The 22,995-nt window shown below is 42.9% G+C and overlaps 1 protein-coding gene across 4 annotated transcripts in view; it reads right to left on the bottom strand.

The window, feature by feature from the left end:
- The window catches only part of cd276 (CD276 molecule), a 344,803-nt gene that overhangs the window by 35,527 nt on the left and 286,281 nt on the right, over positions 1-22,995 (bottom strand). For 3 of the 4 annotated variants that reach the window (XM_068015430.1, XM_068015428.1, XM_068015429.1), the window contains exon 7: positions 15,466-15,501. The exons of the other annotated variant lie outside the window; for it this stretch is intronic. In XM_068015430.1, the coding sequence (XP_067871531.1) occupies positions 15,466-15,501 (36 nt within the window). The remainder of the gene's footprint in view (positions 1-15,465; positions 15,502-22,995) is intronic. 4 annotated transcript variants of the gene reach the window in all.

Below are 22,995 nucleotides of genomic sequence, written 5' to 3'. Positions count from 1 at the left end.
GAAAGTAGCACACTGGGTACACGGAGTTTTCCTCATGAAGCCTAATCTGCCTGGCATCCTTCTGTCAGCCACTTTCTTCCTCCAAACATGTTGGATGGCAGATTCCCCATTGGGAAGGCCATTGGTGCCTGGAATGGTGCCAAAAAAGAAACAACTTAAAACCATTAGCACAAAGGCGCCAGAGAACGTGAGTGGGGAAAATAAGCTAATGGAAAACAGCTTAGAAATAGCTGGGGGGAAAAAACACATCCCTTGACAAAGCTATTGTCCCTTCCAGGACCTCCTTATGATCACGTTTTTTTTGTATTCGTTCATGGGATGTGAGCATCGCTGGTTAGTTCAGCATTTATTGCCCATCCCCAATTGCCCTTGAATTGAGTGGCATTTCAGACAGCAGTTAAGAGTCAACCACATTGCTGTGGATCTGGAGTCACATGTAAGCCAGACCAGGTAAGGACGGTAGTCGACAATAGTGAACCAGATTGGTTTTTACAACAATCGACAATGGTCACCATTATACTAGCTTTTAAATTGCAGATTTATTGGTTGAATTCTAATTTCACCATCTGCTGTGGTGGGATTCGAACCCATGTGCCCAGAGCACTAGCCTGCGCCTCTGCATTACTAGTCCAGTGACATTACCACTACGCCACGGCCTCCCCCTGATCACCAGAAAGTGGGAGATGACATGCAGTACTGATACCCACACCCTGCCATGCTGATAGTTAAATGAAATCTTCACCTGTTGAAATGGGCACTTCCACCAATCGCTGCTCCCAACTATTGGAAACTGCGTCAGAGAACAAAACCAGGTGGAGTTACAGCAATAGAGTTTCCAATCCGTCTATTTTATGTCACCATGATGAGTGGCTGAGAAGACTAAATCTAGATCTTAGATCTACTGAACAGCCTCAAAAATGCAGGAGAGATTTTGAGGCCCAAATTTTTGTTCATCCTTAAGTAAAAAAAAAGAAAAGGATGAGCAGATTCCACTGATCTGAACCCAGCTACGGCCTAAACCCAAAGGGTTCCAATCAATATGCCTCCTCCTCCTCCTGCAGCTCAGTTGTGAATTGAGAACTTGGCAGAATTCCTAGAAAAGTTTCAGTTTAGGCTGAACTCTGCTAAGCAAAGATAAGTCTTAGATGATATATTCCAGGGTAGTGGTTACCTTTATCATTTTTCTCTCTCAGTCATTGTTCCTTCCGGTAACATTTCTTTCTTGGAAATAAATGTTAATGTCTGTGTAAAAACATTATAAAAATAGTACACAGAGGAATGTGGTAATAGTTCATTTAAAGCATTCGTAAATGAAGTTACACAATCAGAATTTCTGCCTTTATAGCGCTCTCCTGCAATTATCTGATTTTCCTCTCTTTCACATAATTACATCCTTTGTGTTCCCTCGCTCATCAACCTCAATAGGGTAACTTAGAAAGGAACTGAATCTACCTCAAAGCTTCTCAAAATTATGAAGCCACGTGAAAAAAAGTCTTTTAGTTTTACAGATTGTAAGGTTGGCCTTCATATTTTATTGACAAGGTCTTGAGGATGAACATCCAACCTTATTTGGGTCTAAATTGCAAAACAAAGCCCAAAATGTGTGCCTTTTCCCAGCCCAGCTATTTACTAGAATGTTCCAAGTAATGAGGAATTACAGTTAAATGTACAGACTAGAGAAGCTGAGCTTGTTCTCCTTAGAGCAGAGAAGGCAAAAAGGAGATTTAATAGAGGTGTTTAAAATCATGAAAGGTTTAGATGGAGTAAATAAAGATAAACTGCTTTCAATGGCTAAAAGGTCAATAACGAGAGGGCACAGATTTACGAAAATTGGCAAACGAATCAGAGGTGACGTGAGGAAAAATGTTTTTATGCAATGAGTGGTTAGGATTAACAATGCACTGCCTGATAGGGTGGTAGTCACACAGTCAATAGTAGCTTTCAAAAGGGAATTGAATAAATACTTGAAAGAGAAAAAATTGAAGTAATATGGCGAGAGTGGGACTCTGGATTTCTCCTGAAAAGGGCCAGCACAGACTTGATGGGTTGAATGGCCTCCTTCTGTGTTGTGTGATTCTATGATTGAAGCCAAATTATCTCAGGAACCTCTCATCCCCATGCAGAAACACTGCCTAAACCCCAACAAATAAACGGTGTGCGCTCACCACCGGGCAGAAGTGTCATCTCCATAATTACACCCAAAATATCACTCAATAGCAAGCCAGAACAAATCAGCAGCTCCTTACCAGCCCATCAGATAAACAAGATGCTTTAATGATTTAATAACAGTGCAATTAGAAAAAGACAAAATTGCACTTTAATTTGGTTCTGGTGTTCTGATTGCAAATACCAACTACAGCATGATGCCTTTTTGGATCACTGCCCTCAGTTAAAAGAAAATGGCAGAGATTGTTGTGTGCCAATTGGTCACTGCGTTTTGCTGCAGAACATGAGTGACTATAGCTGAAAGGTAATTTATTGCCTGTAAAGGACTCTGGAATGTTCTGAGGATAGAAAGGTGCTATATAAATGCAAAGGTCTTCCTTTCTTAAGCAGTTGGAATTGAAGAAATCGTGCAAATTTCAACAAGAACACTGAAGTGGAAATGATCGTTGGTTCACTTTGGGTTTTCCAATGAATAATACAGAAAAGGAATGCAGCAGGAGAAGGTAAGAAATAGGTGCAGGAGTAGACTATTCAGCATCTTGAGCCTGCATTCAAAATGATCATGGCTAATCTTCTCCCTCAACTCCGCCTTCCCACACTATCCCAATATTCTTTGATTTCCTTAGTGTCCAAAAATCAGTCGATCTCTCTTTTGAATATACTCAACAACTGAGCCCCATCTCTAATGTTAACCCTGCAACACACAGCTCCGTACATATTCTTTACATTGCCCCTATGTGCAATATTATTCTACATTTTACATATACAGTATAACACTCGAGCATTTCTACAGCACCTTTCACAACCTCAGGTCTTTACATTGAATTTTACAGCCAATGGCCACAGCAAGATCCCTCAAACAGCAATGTGATAATGACCAGATAATCTGTTTTAGTGATGTTGATTGAGGGATAAAGATTGGCTAGGACACCGGGGAGAACGCCCTTGCTATCCTATGAAATAGTGCCATGGGATCTTTTTTTTTTAGATCCACCTGACAAGGCAGACGTCTGTTTAACGTCTCAGTCAAAAGATACTTCGCGCACTGCAAAATATTTGCCTTAAAAAAAAAACTGTGCTCAATCCCGGTTTTACCCATTTATATGATGCAATGGCGAATCCAAACTGAATTATATGTAACAACGCACAGCACTTAGTCAAAATGCACATGTACAAAATGATAATGGGAAACTTGAGAGTCCTGCGTGGAGACGCCAACAGGTACTTTGGTTCACTTTCTTAGGAGGGCTAAACAATCATCTCAGTTTCATCAAAAATAGCGATATCTTTTTTCGTACAGTCATGGTGTAAAAAGAAAACGAAATGGTGACCAAAAGCAATCCTCCAATTTTGATTTAAAAATTCTCATCCTTGTTTTCATACCCCTCCACGGTCTTGGCACTCCCAATTTCTGTAATCTCCTCCAGCTCCATGACCAACGTTCCCCCCTAACCTGAGTGGCTCTGTAGCAACCCAAAAGTACCCACACAACTCGGCCCCGTTAAGTTACCCGCACACTTAAACAAATCACCCGTGCACTCCAACAAAAAGAATTAGAGGTATACAGTACCCACAACTCTCTGCGCTCCTCTAATTCTGGCCTCTTGAGCATGCCCGATTGGTGGCTGTGACTTCAGATCCCTAGGCCCTAGGCTCTGGAATTCACTTCATCTCCACTTCCCTCTCCTCCATTCAACTACTCCTTAAGATCTACCTCTTACTCCAAGCTTTTGACCATCTGCCCTAATATCTCCTTATGTGGTTTGGTATCATATTTTGTTTTACAATGCCCCTGTGAAGGGCCTTGGGACAATTTATTACGTGAAAGGCGCTATACAAATGCAAGTTGTTGTTTAAAAAGAGCCTGTATGGGGGACTCAAGCATTCAAGTTTACTTCGTGTGCTTTTATTTTTTTTTATTAATCTAACATGATTTATTTCCATATACATATTGTATATGAGGAATATACAATGGGAAAGAGTCAATAATTTATTTCACTTATGGGGAGCAGGTTTTGCAACTTGCCTAATGCACATTAAAAATTTGTATCTGCTGTTAGCCATTGTATATCTTCTACCTAATTTATAACAGTGAAAAGTGACAACTTTCCCTTATTAATAGAGAACACATTATCCATTGCATGAGCCACAGCACATCCTACAGGATAGTAATGTTCAGGTACAGTGCAAATCTTAATAAATAATATTGTTGCAAAACAATATAAAGCCATGCATCTGCATCGTTCTTATTCAAAGACTCTCTGATAAATCATAATCTTGACTACACAGACTTTCCCTCATCAACACAGAAGAGATATAAAACAGTCTGTTGGTAATGTTTCATAATATATATGTGACACACGTCTATGTTTACAATGCATTAATGTCTTGAGTGTAGCATGCAGTTCCTGTACATATTCGCCTTACTTCTTGTTCTTACTTCTTGCAGCTGCACCTTGTTAATTAGATAACTGGCTTAAACCAGTTTCCAGGGGGCTAGAGTCAGTCAGTCTTACAGTGCTGACTTTGTTTGCATTAGAGTGCTGACTTGGGTTGCATTAGAGTGCTATAATGGAAGTTTAGTAACTGAGGAAGTTCGGTAAAGAGGGAGCGAGGAGCTCCTTTATTTCCTACCTGTCCTCAGAGTGAGGGAAGCCGAGAGCTTCCAAAGAGCACAGCTGACTGGGAGAAGACTCGGAGGGCAGAGTTCCAGACCGGTACGTATAAAAAACTTACCTCTGGTAAAAAAAACTGAAAGTGAAGTCACAGGAAAGCTGTGACCTGATTGGCTGGTAGGGAATTTTTTTTTTTACTGAATTTGAAAATAAAACTGATAAAAATTGATTAAATCCCTAATTAACTAACTAATAAGTAGAGTAACTAAACCAGAGGGAGGAGATTACTGTATTTACTTAGCATTTAATATTTATAGTAGGAAGCTAGCACCAGGGACCATATAGTTAATTGTAACAATTTAGTAAGGATTTAATAAGTATTTATTTATTTTAAATTAATTTATTAATTAGTGCTAGAATTGTCAGTTAGAGGGGTGAAGTGCTTCACCTGAGAGATGTCGGAGGTCTGTGACGCTTCCAGCGTTCCGGACGACTACGTCTGCAGGAAGTGTACCCAGTTGCAGCTCCTCACAGACCGCATGGATCGGTTGGAGCGGCAACTGGATGCACTTAGGAGCATGCAGGTGGCAGTAAGTGTCATAGACAGGAGTTTTAGAGAAGTGGTTACACCCAAGGTGCAGGCAGATAGAATGGTGACCGTTAGAAGGGGCACGCAGTCATTGCAGGAATCCCCTCTCTAACAAGTATACCGTTTTGTATACTGTAGGGGGGCATGGCCTATCAGGGGAAAACAGCAGCAGCCAGAGCAGTGGCACCACGGCTGACACTGTTGTTCAGCAGGGAGGGACAAAGCGCAGAAGAGCAATAGTTATAGGGGACTCTATAGTCAGGGGCACAGACAGGCGCTTCTGTGGACGTGAAAGAGACTCAAGGATGGTATGTTGCCTCCCTGATGCCAGGGTCAAGGATGTCTCTGAACGGACAGGGGGCATTCTGAAGGGGGAGGGTGAACAGCCAAAGGTTGTGGTACACATCGGTACCAATGACAGAGGCAGGAAGAGTGACGAGGTCCTGCAGGGGGAGTTTAGGGAGTTAGGTAGAAAGTTAAAAGACAGGACCTCTAGGGTTGTAATCTCAGGATTACTCCCTGTGCCACGTGCCAGTGAGGCTAGAAACAGGAGGATAGTGCAGCTAAACACGTGGCTGAGCAGCTGGTGTAGAAGGGAGGGTTTCAGATATCTGGACCATTGGGATCTCTTTAGGGACAGATGGGGCCTGTACAAGGAGGACGGGTTGCATCTAAACTGGAGGGACACAAATATCCTGGTTGCGAGGTTTGCTAGTGTCACTCGGGAGGGTTTAAATTAGTGTGGCAGGGGGGTGGGAACCAGAGCAGTAGAACAGCAAGTGAAATAAATGAGGGGGAACTAGTAAATAAAGCCAGTAAGACTGATAGGAAGAGCAGGCAGGGAGATGTTGCGGAGCACAGCGGGACTGGTGGTCTGAAGTGCATTTGTTTCAATGCGAGAAGTATAACAGGTAAGGCAGATGAACAGAGCTTGGATTAGTACTTGGAAATATGATGTTGTTGCTATTACAGAGACTTGGTTGAGGGAAGGACAGGATTGGCAGCTAAATGTTCTGGGATTTTGAAGCTTCAGACGGGATAGAGGGGGAGGTAAAAGGGGTGGGGGAGTTGCATTCCTTGTTAAGGAGAATATCACAGCTGTACTGCGGGAGGACACCTCGGAGGGGTCGTGCAGCGAGGCAATATGGGTGGAGCTAAGGAATAGGAAGGGTGCAGTCACGATGTTGGGGGTTTACTACAGGCCTCCCAACAGCCAGCGGGAGGTAGAGGAGCAGATATGTAGACAAATTTTGGAAAAATGTAAAGGTAACAGGGTTGTAGTGGTGGGTGATTTTAACTTCCCCTATATTGACTGGGACTCACTTAGTGCTAGGGGCTTGGATGGGGCAGAATTTGTAAGGAGCATCCAGGAGGGCATCTTGAAACAATATGTAGATAGTCCAACTAGGGATGGGGCCGTACTGGACCTGGTATTGGGGAATGAGCCCAGCCAGGTGATCGAAGTTTCAGTAGGGGAGTATTTCGGGAACAGTGACCATAATTCCGTAAGTTTTAAGGTACTTGTGGATGAGGATAAGAGTAGTTCTCGGGTGAAGGTGCTAAATTGGGGGAAGGCTAATTATAACAATATTAGGCAGGAACTGAAGAATTTAGATTGGGGGCGGCTGTTTGAGGGTAAATCAACATCTGACATGTGGAAGTCTTTCAAACGTCAGTTAATTAGAATCCAGCACCGGCATGTTCCTGTGAGGAAGAAGGATAAGTTTGGCAAGTTTCGGGAACCTTGGATAACGCAGGATATTGTGAGCCTCGTCAAAAAGAAAAAGGAAGCATTCATAAGGGCTGGAAGGCTAGGAACAGACGAATCCCTTGAGGAATATAAAGACAGTAGGAAGGAACTTAAGCAACGAGTCAGGAGGGCTAAAAGGGGTCATGAAAAGTCATTGGCAAACAGGATTAAGGAAAATCCCAAGGCTTTTTATACGTATATCAAGAGCAAGAGGGTAACCAGGGAAAGGGTTGGCCCACTCAAGGACAGAGAAGGGAATCTACATGTGGAGCCAGAGGAAATGGGCGAGGTACCAAATGAGTACTTTGCATCAGTATTTACCAAAGAGAAGGACTTGGTGGATGATGAGCCAAGGGAAGGGAGTGTAGATAGTCTCAGTCATCTCATTGTCAAAAAGGAGGTGATGTTGGGTGTCTTGCAAAGCATTAAGGTAGATAAGTCCCCAGGGCCTGATGGGGTCTACCCCAGAATACTGAGGGAGGCAAGGGAAGAAATTGCTGGGGCCTTGACAGAAATCTTTGCATCCTCATTGGCTACAGGTGAGGTCCCAGAGGACTGGAGAATAGCCAATGTTGTTCCTTTGTTTAAGAAGGGTTGCAAGGATAATCCAGGAAATTATAAGCCGGTGAGCCTTATGTCCGTGGGAGGGAAATTATTAGAGAGGATTCTCCGGGACAGGATTTACTCCCATTTGGAAACAAACGAACTTATTAGCGAGAGGCAGCATGGTTTTGTGAAGGGGAGGCCGTGCCTCACTAACTTGATTGAGTTTTTTGAGGAAGTGACAAAGATGATTGATGAAGGAAGGGCGGTGGATGTTATCTATATGGACTTCAGTAAAGTCTTTGACAAGGTCCCTCATGGCAGACTGGTACAAAAGGTGAAGTCACACGGGATCAGAGGGGAGCTGGCAAGATGGATACAGAACTGGCTCAGTCACAGAAGACAGAGGGTAGCAGTGGAAGGGTGCTTTTCTGAATGGAGGGATGTGACTAGTGGTGTTCCGCAGGGATCAGTGCTGGGACCTTTGCTGTTTGTAGTATATATAAATGATTTGGAGGAAAATGTAGCTGGTCTGATTAGTAAGTTTGCAGACGACTCAAAGGTTGGTGGAGTTGCGGATAGTGTTGAGGATTGTCAGAGGATACAGCAGGATATAGATCGGTTGGAGACTTGGGCAGAGAAATGGCAGATGGAGTTTAATCCGGACAAATGTGAGGTAATGCATTTTGGAAGGTCTAATGCAGGTGGGAAGTATACAGTAAATGGCAGAACCCTTAGGAGTATTGACAGGCAGAGAGATCTGGGCGTACAGGTCCACAGGTCACTGAAAGTGGCAATGCAGGTGGATAAGGTAGTCAAGAAGGCATACGGCATGCTTGCCTTCATCGGTTGGGGCATAGAGTATAAAAATTGGCAAGTCATGCTGCAGCTGTACAGAACTTTAGTTAGACCACACTTAGAATATTGCGTGCAATTCTGGTTGCCACACTACCAGAAGGACGTGGAGGCTTTGGAGAGGGTACAGAAGAGGTTTACCAGGATGTTGCCTGGTCTGGAGGGCATGAGCTATGAGGAGAGGTTGGATAAACTCGGATTGTTTTCACTGGAACGACGGAGTGCCTGGAACTTGTTGCCGGGGGAGGTGGTGGAAGCAGGTACAATAGCGACGTTTAAGAGGCATCTTGACAAATACATGAATAGGATGGGAATCGAGGGATATGGTCCCCGGAAGTGCAGAAGCTTTTCGTTTAGGCAGGCATCAAGATCGGCGCAGGCTTGGAGGGCCGAATGGCCTGTTCCTGTGCTGTACTGTTCTTTGTTCTTTGTCACTATTTTTCCCCGAACATTTTGCCATCACACTTTTGCAGGCATTCATTGGTCGGGTCAAAGTAAAACAGTCGTAAGTCAGAACTGTAGAAGCACGAACCTCATGAATGGAAGAAGCAGACTACAAAACTACCAGTGAGAAACAACTAAGGACTTGTGAGAACAGCCAATCCTGAAAGAATAGTCAAGAGAACTTGTAGCAAAAAAAGTTAAGGAAAAAAGTGAACCAATTGAATCACTTGAAACATTTTTGAAAAGAAAGTGTTGTCTATTTTTTTTTCAGTAACTGAAATTTCTAATTTCTGAAATAAAACTTCAAACATTTTTTTTTAAAGTTCAGACAACCACATATTTCATAATTATGTAGAATTTACAGCACAGATAGACCATTCAGTCCAACTGGTCGATGTCAGCATTTATGCTCTGCAGAAACCTCCTCCCACCTTACTTCCTCTCACCCAGTCAACATATCCTTCTATTCCTTTCTCCTTGTCTAGCTTACCCTTCGATGCATTTATGCTATTTGCCTCAACTACTTCATGTGGTAGCAAGTTCCACAGTCTAACGACTCGGAGTAAAGAGGTTTTCCTGAATTCCTTATGAAATAAAAAGTAGGGTATGGCAATGGTCTTGCAACCCATCAGTCAGGAGTTTACATTGCATCATGGTAAATGGCAAATTGAAATCAATAAATCGGATCATTTGCAGGCTGCGCTGGCAATAAACAACCACTAAATCTGCCAGGTTGTCATGAGGTGTCCAAAGTGATTCCAATCCCATGGTTGAGGTTTCATGCCCTCTGGAATGACCTAACAAACCACAGTTGCAAAATGTAATAGATACAGGAGGTCCACCACCTCTTTCTCAGGAATGCCAATAAATGTGGCCTTGTCAGCATCATCCACATTTGGAGAATGAACAATTGAAATTCAAATTATCCATTGACATTTTTTTTATATGTCAGATAGATGGTGCATTGAGAGTTACATGCTATCACATTCTTGTTATAAAATATTAAATAGACGGATAGAAAGAAAGAAGATCCGCATTTGCTATTCTCCACTGTCCACCTTCTGTTTCGCTATTAGGGTGATAATGACAACTGTCCCTTACGGATAGATCTCGGAACATAGGAGCAGGAGTAGGCCATTCAGCCCATCGAGCCTGCTCCGCTATTCAATATGATCATGGCTGATCATCCACTTCAATGCCTTTTTCCCCACACTATCCTCATATCCCCTTATGTCATTGGTATTTAGAAATCTGTCAATCTCTACTTTAAACTTACTCAATGACTGAGCTTCCACAGCCCTCTGCTGTCGAGAATTCCATACATTCACAACCCTCTGAGTAAAGAAATTTCTCCTCATCTCGGTCCCAAGTAGCTTCTGCCTTATTTTGAAATTGTGACCACTGGTTCTAGACTCCCCAACCAGGGGAAACATCTTACCTGCATCTACCCTGTCTATCCCTTTAAGTATTTTCTCAGTTTCAATGAGATTCCCTCTCATTCTTCGAAATTCTAGAGAATACAGGCCCTGTTTCCCCAATCTCTCTTCATGGGACAGTCCCGCCATCCCAGGAACAAGTCTGGTGAACCTTTATCGCACTCCCTCAACGGCAATAATATCCTTCCTAAGGTAAGGGGAAAAAACTGCATACGGTACTCCAGGTGCGGTCTAACCAAGGTTCTATACAAATATACAGATATATATATCCCAGAATCTGAGAGGCCCCTCATACCACATCATGCTTCCTCACCTTACTTTCACCAGTGTATCTACCTGAGCCATGAATTTAAATGACCTCCAATGCACTGAACTGAGATTCTAAATCTATATCAGTTTTCCAACCCGAAATCCTTTCCAGTACAAAGGTGGCACATTGCAGAACACAGACTTGCTTTCTTTCCTTACACTCACTTAACCTAAACAGAAGCAACAGCGGAGTGGAATCGACTTGTGACAGAGAATTAAAGCCAATTCTATCAGAAATGTGAAAGACCCATTCCTCACGAGTGCGGCAGTGCAAAAGCTGAGGAATGCATGAAAGTTGCCCTTACTGAGGATTTATTCTTCTGTCTCTGTGGGCACAAAATTCCTGATAGAATCTCAGTTGCTTTTGTAAGTTGACTCCATAATGGGTGGAACTGATACTGGCCATTAAGTGGCGAGAGTACAGAGTTCGAACTGTGTATCCTGACACGAGTGGAATTCAGTAGAACTTCATTCTTACAAATCTATTATTGCAAGCCTATCACTGCAAATGCTACTACGAGCCCAATTCCTCATTAATCAGCATCACAGCTCAATCCTCAAAATGACGAAAGCTCTGACGAAAATCTACACAAGTAGTTCAAATGCCTTGAGTTCACAACAAATACTGACTCTGAAGCAGCACAATTATTTGGGACTGCGTTTTATTCTTACTGCCCTTGAGATGACCAAAGCCAGCACAATTGGAGTGAGAGATGGTAATGAGTCCCTAAGGGCGTGTAATGACCCAAATTACTCCTCTTTCATCCGTGCAAAAATTAATATTTGTGCTACTTTTATGAATCTCAGCTGCACAACTGTATATTTCCCCAAGGTATATGTGGTTTAGGTTGGACAGAAACGTTTTTTCAAATTGCCTGCATTGCTGAAGGGAGATTTCCATCAGGATTGCATAGGGGAAACTGACCAACCAAATTGATGCAATGGCCACTGGAGCACGTCAGAGGCACGGGATCGTGCAGTGAGTGACTCACCTCCTGACTCCCCAAACATTCTCCATCATCTACAAGGCACAAGTCAGCAGGAGTGTGATGGAATACTCACCAATTGTCTGGATGGGTACAGCTGGAGCTACAATCAAGAAACTTGACACCATACAGGACAAAGCAGCCGGCTTGATCGGCACCCCATCCACTAGTTTAAACATTCATTCCCTCCACTGCAGCGGCGTACTGCAGCCTATCTACAGTAACTCGTTAAGGCATCTTCAATAGCCGAAGAACCTCCAAGAAGGGCAGCAGGCAAATGGGAACACTACCACTGCCAAGTAACACACCATCGTGACTTGGAAATATATCCCCATTCCTTCATTGTCACTACGTCAAAAACCTGAAGCTCCCTCCCAGCAGCACTTCACCATATGGACTGCAGCGGTTCCAGCAGATGGCTCACCACCACCTCCCACGGGCAACTAGGAATTGGCAATAAATGCTGGTCTTGCCAATGATGCCCACATTTAGAGAACTAATTTTTTTTTTAAATGTGAAGAAGGCACAGCTAAAAATATTATGAAAATTTCACACAGCTACCACAAAACCTTAGCTGGATCCTATGTCAAAGATCAAGTGTCTAGAGCGTTTGCAAAATTCCAAGCTCTGTTTTTATGATGCATAACATCAGAACCCCTCAACTGAAATACAGACTTTCAACTCAAAATTACCTATCATTTATACAAAACATCAATAAACTCAATAAGGGCCCAAATAACCGACTGAAAAAAGTATTTTTTTTTAAACGAAACGCAATTTTGCTGATATTTGTCCAAATTATTTCCTCCTACCTCCAGAGCTGTTACTCAATTGAACAATTAGCAATGTACTTTATTCATCAAGGCAGGTCTATTAACAACCCACAGGCTTCTGTGTGACTCGTTGACATCATGCGAAAACAGTTTAGGTTCCACATGTACAGAGATGACACCCAGCTCTACCTCATCACCTCTCTCAACATCTCTGATTTATCATGCTGCTTGTCCAATCTCCAGATGCACAGAAATTTCCTCCAACTAAAGTGATTGTCGTTGGTCCCCCGCACATATTCCGTTCCCTATCCATCGACTCCATCTTTCTTCCCAACCACTATCTGAGGTCCAGCCAGACTGTTCGCAACCTTGGCGTCGTACTTGATCCCGAGATGAGTGTCTGACTGCATATCGGCTCCATCACCAAAACAGCCTACTTCCACCTCTGTAATATTGCTGTTTCCGACCCTACCTCAGCTCATCTGCTGCTGTACCCCAAGACTCGACTATTCCAAAACTCTCCTGGCCAGCCTCGTATTTTTTACCCTCCATAAAACTGAGCTCATCCAAAACTGTGCTGGTCATATCCCAACTCGCATCAAGTCCCATTCACCCATCATCCTGTACTCACTGACCTATACTGGCTCCCAGTCTGGCAATGCCTCAATTTTAAAGTCCTCATGCCTGTTTTTAAACCCTTCCATTGCCTCAACAGTCCCGATCTCTGTAACCTCTTCCAGCCTTGCAATTCTTAGGAATCTCTGTGCTGCTCCAATTCTGGCCTCCTGCACGTCGCCATTTTCCGTTACCCGGCCCTGATGGCTGTGCCTTGAGCTGCTTAGGTCCTAAGCTCTGGAATTCCCTTCCCAAACCATTCCATCTCTTCAGCTCTCTCTCCTCCTTAATATTCTCTTACCTCTTTGACCAACCTTTTGGCCAACAGTCCCCTAATATCTCCTGATGTTACCCGGTGTCAAATTTTCTTTAATAAAGCTCCTGTGAAGTGACTTGGGATGTTTTAGTCCTGTAAAGGCACTATATAAATGCAGGTTATTGCTTTGTCTACGCAACTTGTAGTTCACAAGAAATCCCTGCTCATTAATTTCCAGATGTTAAGATCATCAAATATTGATAAAGTTACAATCTTGTTGGTAAAATGGACTAAAATAACAACTATTAATTGCAGGACCACTGGAAATTCAGGTAAGCGACCTGTGGAAGTGGGACTCGGACAACTCCTGGTAATTCAAAGTTGTTCTTCGGTCATTAAAAAAAAAATTATTTAATCCATATCAATGGATAATTTAATGTAAATAACAGAGCAAAGTGGGAATTTAATGCCAAAATAGTGTTGAATGATCAGATCATTTGAATTAACTTTGAATTAAAATCGAACTATACAGGTGACGAAGGTCTAGGACCCTGACCCGTTGCCCTTCAATTCTCTACATGTCAAGGTAGTCATGGAATTTTCTGAAAATGGGCAACTGATTAATCTTTGTGAATTCTCTTGAGGCTTCCAATGGTAGGCACACTGTCCAAGCTCAAATTAAAACAGGAAGCTGCCTAGTTCGATGCCAGGTTTATGCTGATCTGTCAATTCCAAACAGAGTGCCAACAGGACCACTGCATTTGGCTTGTGCACGCCTGGGCTGATGAGGGACAAAATCAATGAGGGGATCACACTCACAATCTACTAACTTGCACAGAACATACTGCGCAGAAACAGGCCATTCAGCCCAAGTGGTCGATGCCAGTGTTTATGCTCCACATACAAGCCTCCACCCATCCTACTTCATCTAATCCTGTCAACATATTCTTCTATTCTTTTCTCCCTCGTGTGTTTGACTAGCTTCCCCTTAAATGCATCTGTGCTATTCTCCTCAACTGCTCCTTGTGGTAGCGAGTTCCGCATTCTCACCACTCTCTGGGTAAACAGATTTCGCTTGCATTCCTGAGTGAATTTATTAGTGACTCCCATATTTATGGTTGCTAGTTTTGGTTTCCGTCATAAATGGAAACATTTTATCTATGTCTGCCCTGTCAAACACTTGCATAATCTTAAGGACACCTACAAACAATTTTGAGAGAATGTACATATGAAGTGGCAGTTTACTTCAATCATGAACTCTATATGTTGCCCCTGAGAATTCATGGTGAGCATCTAAGTGACCAAAGCTTGGAAACCCCTGAACTGATTGATTCCAAGTACAGAAGTTAAGTTGGTTTCATCTTGTCAGTAAAAAAAAAGTGATGGTGGCAAGATCTTATTTTGCAGGCTCACAATGGAAGAACACTGAATTTACTGTAGTAATAGACATTCAATAGGGACAGTGAGCAGATTAAAGCATGAGGAATAGCCAATATCTTCAATCTGCTCAAGGTCTCTCACTCTGCAATAATATATCCCAGAAAGGCTACGTTTTATCATTAGTAAATGATGGCCAAGCCAGGAATGCTGGCTTTTACTGTGCAATGGCCGCAGACAACCAGATCGATCATTTTGTTTAACCCATCAGTCAGAAGACAACACAAGTCTATTTGCACTGATATTTCTCAGCCACTGCTCTGTCCTATAGGCCTAGAGGTTTGGAGAGAGCTGGTTTCAGTGCCATCTGCGAGGGGAAAATCCTCAATCTGAACATCACGACCCATTAGTACCCCCGACCCGAGGTAATTTCAAATGAACATGGATTTAAACTTTCTCGGGTAAAGTCACTGATAGCAGGCTCCCAGATGACAGAGGCACCCACAAGGAATGTGGCTGTGAACATTTGCGTGGCGCTGCAGCCATGTCTCTATCCAGTTCTCCCTTCAAGCATGACGGACAGGATCAGGGAACTGATCTGGTAGGTTGCCCTGAGATTCTGTGGTATAAACCCAAGCCATCAATAAAGGCAAAGCTCAATGTCTTACTCCAGCAGGCTCTATGTTGCATTCTAGTTGGTTTCATGTTGCAGAAAAACTATTAAGCTGTAAGTTTGAAGAGAGTCACTTACCTTCTTTATTGTCAGTATTTTCCAATGGCTTCATCACTGTAAAAGCCAAAAATAGGCATGTTTATTCAAGAATTCTTCTCATCAAAGAACACAATCACATTATTTCGCTAAGCTTCACTCCATTGAATGTATTACTCAGTTCATATTTTAAGGTTATGAGTTTCTCATGCACCATTTCTCTTTAATTGCCTCTTATACTTTAACTGTGCCTCTACTTTTGTCCCACCCTGTAATCATTTCTGTTGCTCTCGCTGCAGTTTTACTGTCTGTATGCCTCTTGCACACTTTTTGATGTTGACTATGTTTATCTCGGACTCTTTTTGTCTCCCTCTTTCAATCAGTTTTGCCTTAATGCTGTCTCCTCTCTTTTTAGTATTGAATCATAGAGTGGTTACAGCACAGGAAGAGGCCATTTGGCCTATTGAGCCTGTGTTGGCTCTCTGCTAGTCTCACTCCACTGCCCTTGCCTGTAGCCCTGAAAATTCTTGTCCTTCAAGTGCTTATCCAATTCCCTTTTAAAAGCCATGATTGAATCTGTCTCCACCACCCTTTCAGTCAGTGCATTCCAGATCGTAACCACTCACCGCGTAAAAAAGTCTTTCCTCAGGCCGCCTTTGATTCTTTTGCCAATCGCTTCAAATCTGCTTCCTCTGGTTCTCGACTCTTCCACCAATGGGAACAATTTCTCTATCTACTCTGTCTAAACCCCCCATGATTTTGAGCATGTCTATCATATCTCTTCTCAATCTTCTCTAGGGAGAAAACCCCCCAGCTTCACCCAATCTCTCACATGCTCTGTGCATGTCCACTGCGTGATCTTTTGCAGACTAATTCAATTTGCATCTTTGATCTTTTACATGCAGGAAAACGTAGGAGGCAGCCAACATGTCAGAGGTTGGTACTTGTGGTAAGTGAGCCCTTGGCCTGGACCTGAAATGGAGAGGTTACCAGGCGCTACTGAAACAAGCACAGGTAGGAGAAAAGCTGGGAGTAAATGTTTGGGCTGTGGGTGGAAAAAATGAGTGGGCAATAGAAATTTGGAGGATATAAGGATTGAAGCCCATGTTGGGAGGAAGCTGGTGGCTGAGGTACATCTATTATGAGTAGGTAGTCTACCTGCTGCGTTTGGGAACGATCTGGAACCACAGCCCCAAATAGAAAGGGCAAGTCTAGAAGCCAATACAATGTGCACGATTGGGTAAGTGGAGGGACCAGATTGGAGGAGTGAAAGGGACAGCGGTAGTTCAGTTGGATAGGACTGAGGAATAGCAGTGAAGGCTGTGAGGGAGCGGAGGAGGAGAGGAAGTCTCAACACTAAGAAAAGTTGACAAACCAGCATCGCCGAAAGCAGTGGTTCTGAAAAAATGTAAGAGTCTGGGCCTGGGACTTGTGAATGGGGAGAATGTGGGCTATGATCTATGAAGTACATACTGAAGCACATATCAACTGACATTGAACCAAAAAAAAAGTACATGAAAACAATTTCTGCCATTATTTACATTAATATTTATGCTAGTAATAAGAAAATTAATATTGGAGAAACTTGAGGGACTAAAATCTGGCAAGTCCCCGGGACCAGATGGCCTATATCCTAGGATTCTAAAAGAGATAGCTGCCGAGATAGTGGATGCGCTCGCTATGATTTTCCAGAATTCCTTAGATTCAGGAATGGTCCCGTCAGATCGGAAATTGGCAAATGTTACATTGCTTTTCAAGAAAGGAGGTAGAGAGAAAACAGGGATCTACAGGCCAGTTAGCCTAACATCAGACTTTGGGAAGATGCTGGAAACGATTATTAAAGAAGTCTTAACATTACACTTGGAAAAGCATAACATGATTAGAACAAGTGAGCATGGTTTTACTAAAGGGAGATCCTGTTTGACAAATAAAGGGGAACCAGAAGATGTAGTATACCTGGATTTTCAAAAAGCATTTGATAAGGTTCCACATAAAAGATTCATAGGGAAGATAAGGACTCTTGGTGTTGGGGGTAATATATTAGCATGGATAGAGGATTGGTTAACAGACAGGAAGCAGAGAGTAGGTATAAATGGGCATTTTCAAGTTGTCAGGCAGTGAATAGTGGAGTGCTGCAAGGATCAGTGATGGGGCCTCAGCTATTTACACTCTATATTACTGACTTAGATGAAGAGACAGAGAGTTATGTATCTAAGTTTGCTGATAATACAAAGCTCGGTGGAAAGGTAAGCTGCAGGGAGGATGTAGAAAGGCTGCAAAGAGATATAGACAGGTTTAAATGAGTGGGCAACAAGCTGACAAATGGAGTGTAATGTAGGGAAGTGTCAAGTTGTTCACTTTGGTCGCAAAAATAGCAAAGGAGAATTTTTTTTTTAAAAAAAAGATTTGAAACTGCTAAGTGTTGATGTTGAGAGAGACTTGAGGGTCCTTGTACAAGGAACGCACAAAGTTAACATACAGGTGCAGTAGGCTATTAGGAAGGCAAATAGCATGTTGGCCTTTATTGCAAGGGGATTGGAGTACAGGAATAAAGAAGTCTTACTAAAATTGTACAGGGCTTTGGTGAGACTGCACCTGGAATACTGTGTGCAGTTTTGGTCTCCACATTTAAGAAAGGATATACTTGCACTGGAGGCAGTGCAGCGAAGATTTACTAAATTGATCCCTGGGATGAGGGGGTTATCTATGATGAGAGACTGAGTAAACTGGGCCTATATTCTCTGGAGTTTAGAAGAATGAGAGGTGATCTAATTGAGACATACAAGATTCTGAAAGGGCTGTAGGATAGAAGCTGAGAGATTGTTCCCACTGGTCAGGGAATCTAGAACACGGGGACAGTCTCAGGATAAAGGGCCAATCATTCAGGACTGAGATGCGGAAAAATTACTACACTCAAAGGGTTGTGAATCTTTGGAATTCTCTACCCCAGAGGGTTGTGGCTGCTCCATCGATGAATACATTTAAGGCTGGGTGGACAGATTTTTGGTCTCGCAGAGAATCAAGGGGTATGGGGAACGGGCGGGAAAGTGGAGTTGAAGCCCAAGATCAGCCACGATCATATTGAATGATGGAGCAGGCTCGATGGGGTCGTATGGTCTACTTCTGCTCCTATTTCATGTGTTCTTGATCGCTGAGACTGGATTACATAGCATAGCTAAATCTCAGCCTTTCCCATCAATTGCAGAGTGAAGACACTTTAGATGGCCGTGCTGGGTTCAGGGCAGCAATTCTGTATCAATCTCCCAGCCCTTCTCTGCAGGTTTACAATGCGACCTGATCTTCAGCAGGCACTAGATACCAGAGGCAGGGCACCTGCCATCAGCTCACAGTGCCCGGGTAAAAGTCAGTATTAGGAACAGGCGCATGTCATTTAACACCTGCAGCTTGTTCTACTATTCAATTAGATCATGACTGATCTGGACCTCAACTCCATTTTCTTGCCTTTGCTCCATACTCCTTAATAACCATACCCAACAAAAATCTACTGATTTGTCTTGAAAGCTTTCAGTGACACACCCACATCTTCCCACCCCGTGCCCCCGAGCATCCATAGACGAGGGAAGAGAGTTCCAGATTTCTACTATCCTTTGTGTGGAAAAAAGTGATTCCTGGTTTCATCCCTGAATGGTCTAGCTCTAATTTTAAGATTATGCCCCCTTGTTCTGGAATCCCACACCAGAGCAAATAATTTCCCTCTATCTCCCTTAACGAATCATTTTAAACACTTCGATTAGATCATCATTCAATCTTCTGTACTCACGAGAATGCACAGCAATTTTATGCAACCTTTTCTCATAATTGAACCCTCTATGATTTTGTATTCCGGTCAGTCTGGGCCGTTTCCCCCTACAAAGCCAATCTATCCTCCCAGAGGTGCAGTGCCCAAAACTGAACGCAACACTGCAGACGGGGCCTGGCCAAGGCTCTGTACAACTGAAGCATCACTTCCTCCCCTTTGTAAACCATCCTTCTTAATTTGACCCTTTAATCATTCTGGCGGCAGCTGCCACCAAAACAATGCAAGTCGGGCAGTTTATTCGCAAGTATAGCTGAAAGTGAGAGCGCAGCATGTTTGGAGTTAACTGCAGCCGTGTAAAATAGTGTCTCACAACATGAGAAAATGGTCACTCTTGTTCACCGCAAAGCATGTTGGTAATTAGCAAAAACTTTGTGCATTTTGAACTCGAGACCTTCATTTGATAATCATTGCATTCACGTAGAGTTTGCTCTGGAAAGTTTTTTTTTTAAATAATCACCAGCTGCCAAAGATGAAATAAAGCAAATTACTCCAGAAAACAGTAGGTGCTGGACATTTATCGACATATGGCAGGAAGTCAATAGGAATCCAGCAGAGAAGCACCTGAATGCCTGGAAGGATGCGTCTTAATTCTGTAATTTCATCCCATTGATTTTACTTTCCACCTGACTACATGCCAGAAAATGGAGAGGGGCTTGTCATGTTTGTCAACATGATAACAGATCTAGATAGGCAATAAGGATGGATCACAGCAGCTTGGGGCTAAAGCTGGGGTAGATTATTCATTCCGCAAAGCTGGCAAAACTATTTAAATGGAAGGAAAGCCAGGCGGGCTCCTTTACCGCCATGAACTCTGACCTGCCCGATTTTCTGATATCCACTGCCTTAAACCTCTTCTCCTTTAAAACCCATCACTTTGACTCAGTTTCTGATCATTCCCCCTAATTTCTTCTTTCCAGCCTCATCCTCTGTACCCATATGCCTTCCTGATAGTCTTTATATTAAAGGCACGATATAAATAGGAGTACATTCTCCAGGGCAATTAGGGATGGGCAATAAATGCTGGCCTAGCCAGTGACGCCCACACCCCGTGAATGAATAAAAATAAAAGTAGTTGGTGTTCTCTGTAGATGACATGGTTTAGGGAAAGAGGGAAAAGTAATCAGCGCTTGATCTAATGACCCCTGCTTGGAGTGTAGATGCTGGAAGATATAGGATTGAAATAGGCTGTCATGGCTCACTCACAAGTTATTTGGAGAAGTTCTACAGAAGAATCATGCTTAGCAAACTGTACATCAACGTGGAACTCAGTTTGCTCAGGAGAGGAGGATAGGGGAGATCATTTGAGCGGAGATCATGATATGGGTCCCAGTAAAATAACGGAAGTTTCTTAAGCCAATGTCTACTTTGCACTACAGAGAAACATCACCTGTCAGTCAAACCATTGGGTTAAGAGTCCATCTGGAGCATATAGAAAAAAAATTTGACTCTGGCCAATAAAACTGAAAAGAAGCTGAATTCTGATGAAAATCTTTGCTTTTCACTGAAGCCGTGCTCCCATAGATGAACAGAGGGGTCGTCTAAGTTCAAAACTGACCATTTCTGCCACTGGCGGGGCGAAGAAAACGGAGCAGTTATCTCAGTTTCCACTCACTGCGTCGCTAATTGGCAAAGAGCCAACACGTGGGGGCACCCATGCAACATAAACCTTCACGCTGCAGTACTATCATTGTATTTATATAATCAGAGTGTGTCATTAGAACTCCCATCTGCCTTGCTTTATTTTACCATCTGGCTTCTTCACATCATAGTGAGGGGGATCATTAAACAGCCATCAATTGTACTTGAAGTACACCTCATATTCATATTTCATAACACAATTTGGCCTACCAGTGTCCAACAGGTGAGCACCAGCTGAGTTGAGAATGGATCTCTCCTCCCCAGTTTTACACCCGCTGACTTAACCGGATGCAATGCGATCCACACAATCTCAAAAGGCCAAGCAACATAGGAACAGGAGGAGGCCACTCAGCCCCTCGAGCTTCTTCCGCCATTCAATTAGGTCATGGCTGATCTGTATCTCAACACCATCTGTATCCCATAACTGTAAACACCCTTGCCAAACAATCTCAATTTTTCAATTGACCTCCAGACGCAGCTGCTATCTGGGGGAGTGTGTTTTAGATTTCCACTGCCTTTGTGTGGGGAAAATTGCTTCCTGCCATCACCCCTGAAAGGCCTCGCTCAAATTTTAAGCTTACGTCCCCTTGTTCTGGACTCCCCACACCAGTGGAAATAATTCCTCTCTATGCCATCAATACCTTTGATCATTCAAACAGATTGCTTCAGATTCCAAGCAGTTTCCTGATAAAGTGGAACCTCTGTTTGCCGGATACCAACTAATAGATTTTATTTCATAAATAAAATCTCCGGAAAACGTGTACTTAAGGTCACAATGCTCATCTCATTTAATTGATGCACGCTGACATTCAGATTTCGCAACAAATCTATCCCTCTCCTCCCCAGGCAATTGCACATCTCAAGAACATAGAAACACTACAAAAGGCAGTGTTGAGAAAAGGGCTGCTAAGAATACACAAGATTGTACTGTTATAGTTACATATGTTGTTAAGGGCTCAATCAAAATGGATGTCATACTAGGTTTTGGAATCACAAGAAAGCTGCAATTCCTTCACTATCTGCTGGATTACCAGAGTCAGCTTCTAATAATTTGAACTGAGGGTTAATTAATGTCATGGGTGTAAAATGTCACTATGTATGTGGTGGGCACTGGCTTTGTTTGTTGAAATGAATTAAGGTGAATGGCAAAAGAACCAAAGGTGACATGAGGAAAAGCTTTTTTAAGCAGCGTGTGGTTAGGATCTGGAATGTGCTGCCTGAGAGTGTGGTGGAGGCAGGTTCAATCGAGGCCTTCAAAAGAGAATTGGATAAGCACCTGAAGAGAAAATAATTTGTACAGGGAAAGGGCGGGGGAGTGGGACTAGCTGAATTGTTCTTGCAGGCAGCCAGCACGGACATGACAGGCTGAATGGCCTCCTTTTATGCTGGAACTCCATTCTAGGATTCTATGAAAGGAAAAGAGAGGAGAAAGAACTTGCATTTATATAGGTCCTTTCATGACCACAGGACTTTCCAAAGCACCTTACAGCCAATGAAGTATTTGTCATCACTGTTGTAATGTAGGAACATGGGAGCCAATTTGCACACAGCAAAAAGTCCACAAACAGCAATGTGATAATGATCAGATCTTGCGTTTTACTGAGATTGTTGATGGATAAGTATTAGCCAGGACACAGAGTAGATGTCCCCCTGGTCTCCTTTGAAATAGTGTTATAGTTTCTTCTACTTTCACCTGAGCGGGCATTTGGGGGCTTCATTTTCTCATCAAATAGAACCAAGAGGAGAAAAAAAATTGTTCCCATCTCCCCTCCTGGTTCCAATTGTCTAAAATTAGAGTTGCAGGATATAAACTAACTCCCCATTTAATCAATCCCTAGTGTTATCAATACAACTAGACAAAGTCCCATCATGCAGGAAAACACCAGGGTTGAGAAAAGTGGGTGCAGAAGATAAACCAAGAAGTCATGGTTATGTGACACCATGCTTGGGTTTTAAAAGCCTGTAAATTACAAGAGGAAGATGAAGGGATACCACTGAATCACTGGTGATAATAATATAGGTGGCCAGGCTGTTTGACTTCTGTCCAAACCAGTCAACATTAGGGCCGACGTGTCATTTGTCCACAGTTTAATTTGCACCTCCTCTCCCCACTG

Source organism: Heterodontus francisci, chromosome 35, assembly GCF_036365525.1.
Source record: "Heterodontus francisci isolate sHetFra1 chromosome 35, sHetFra1.hap1, whole genome shotgun sequence".
NCBI lineage: Eukaryota > Metazoa > Chordata > Chondrichthyes > Heterodontiformes > Heterodontidae > Heterodontus > Heterodontus francisci.
This window is presented reverse-complemented; position numbering and strand designations above follow the sequence as displayed.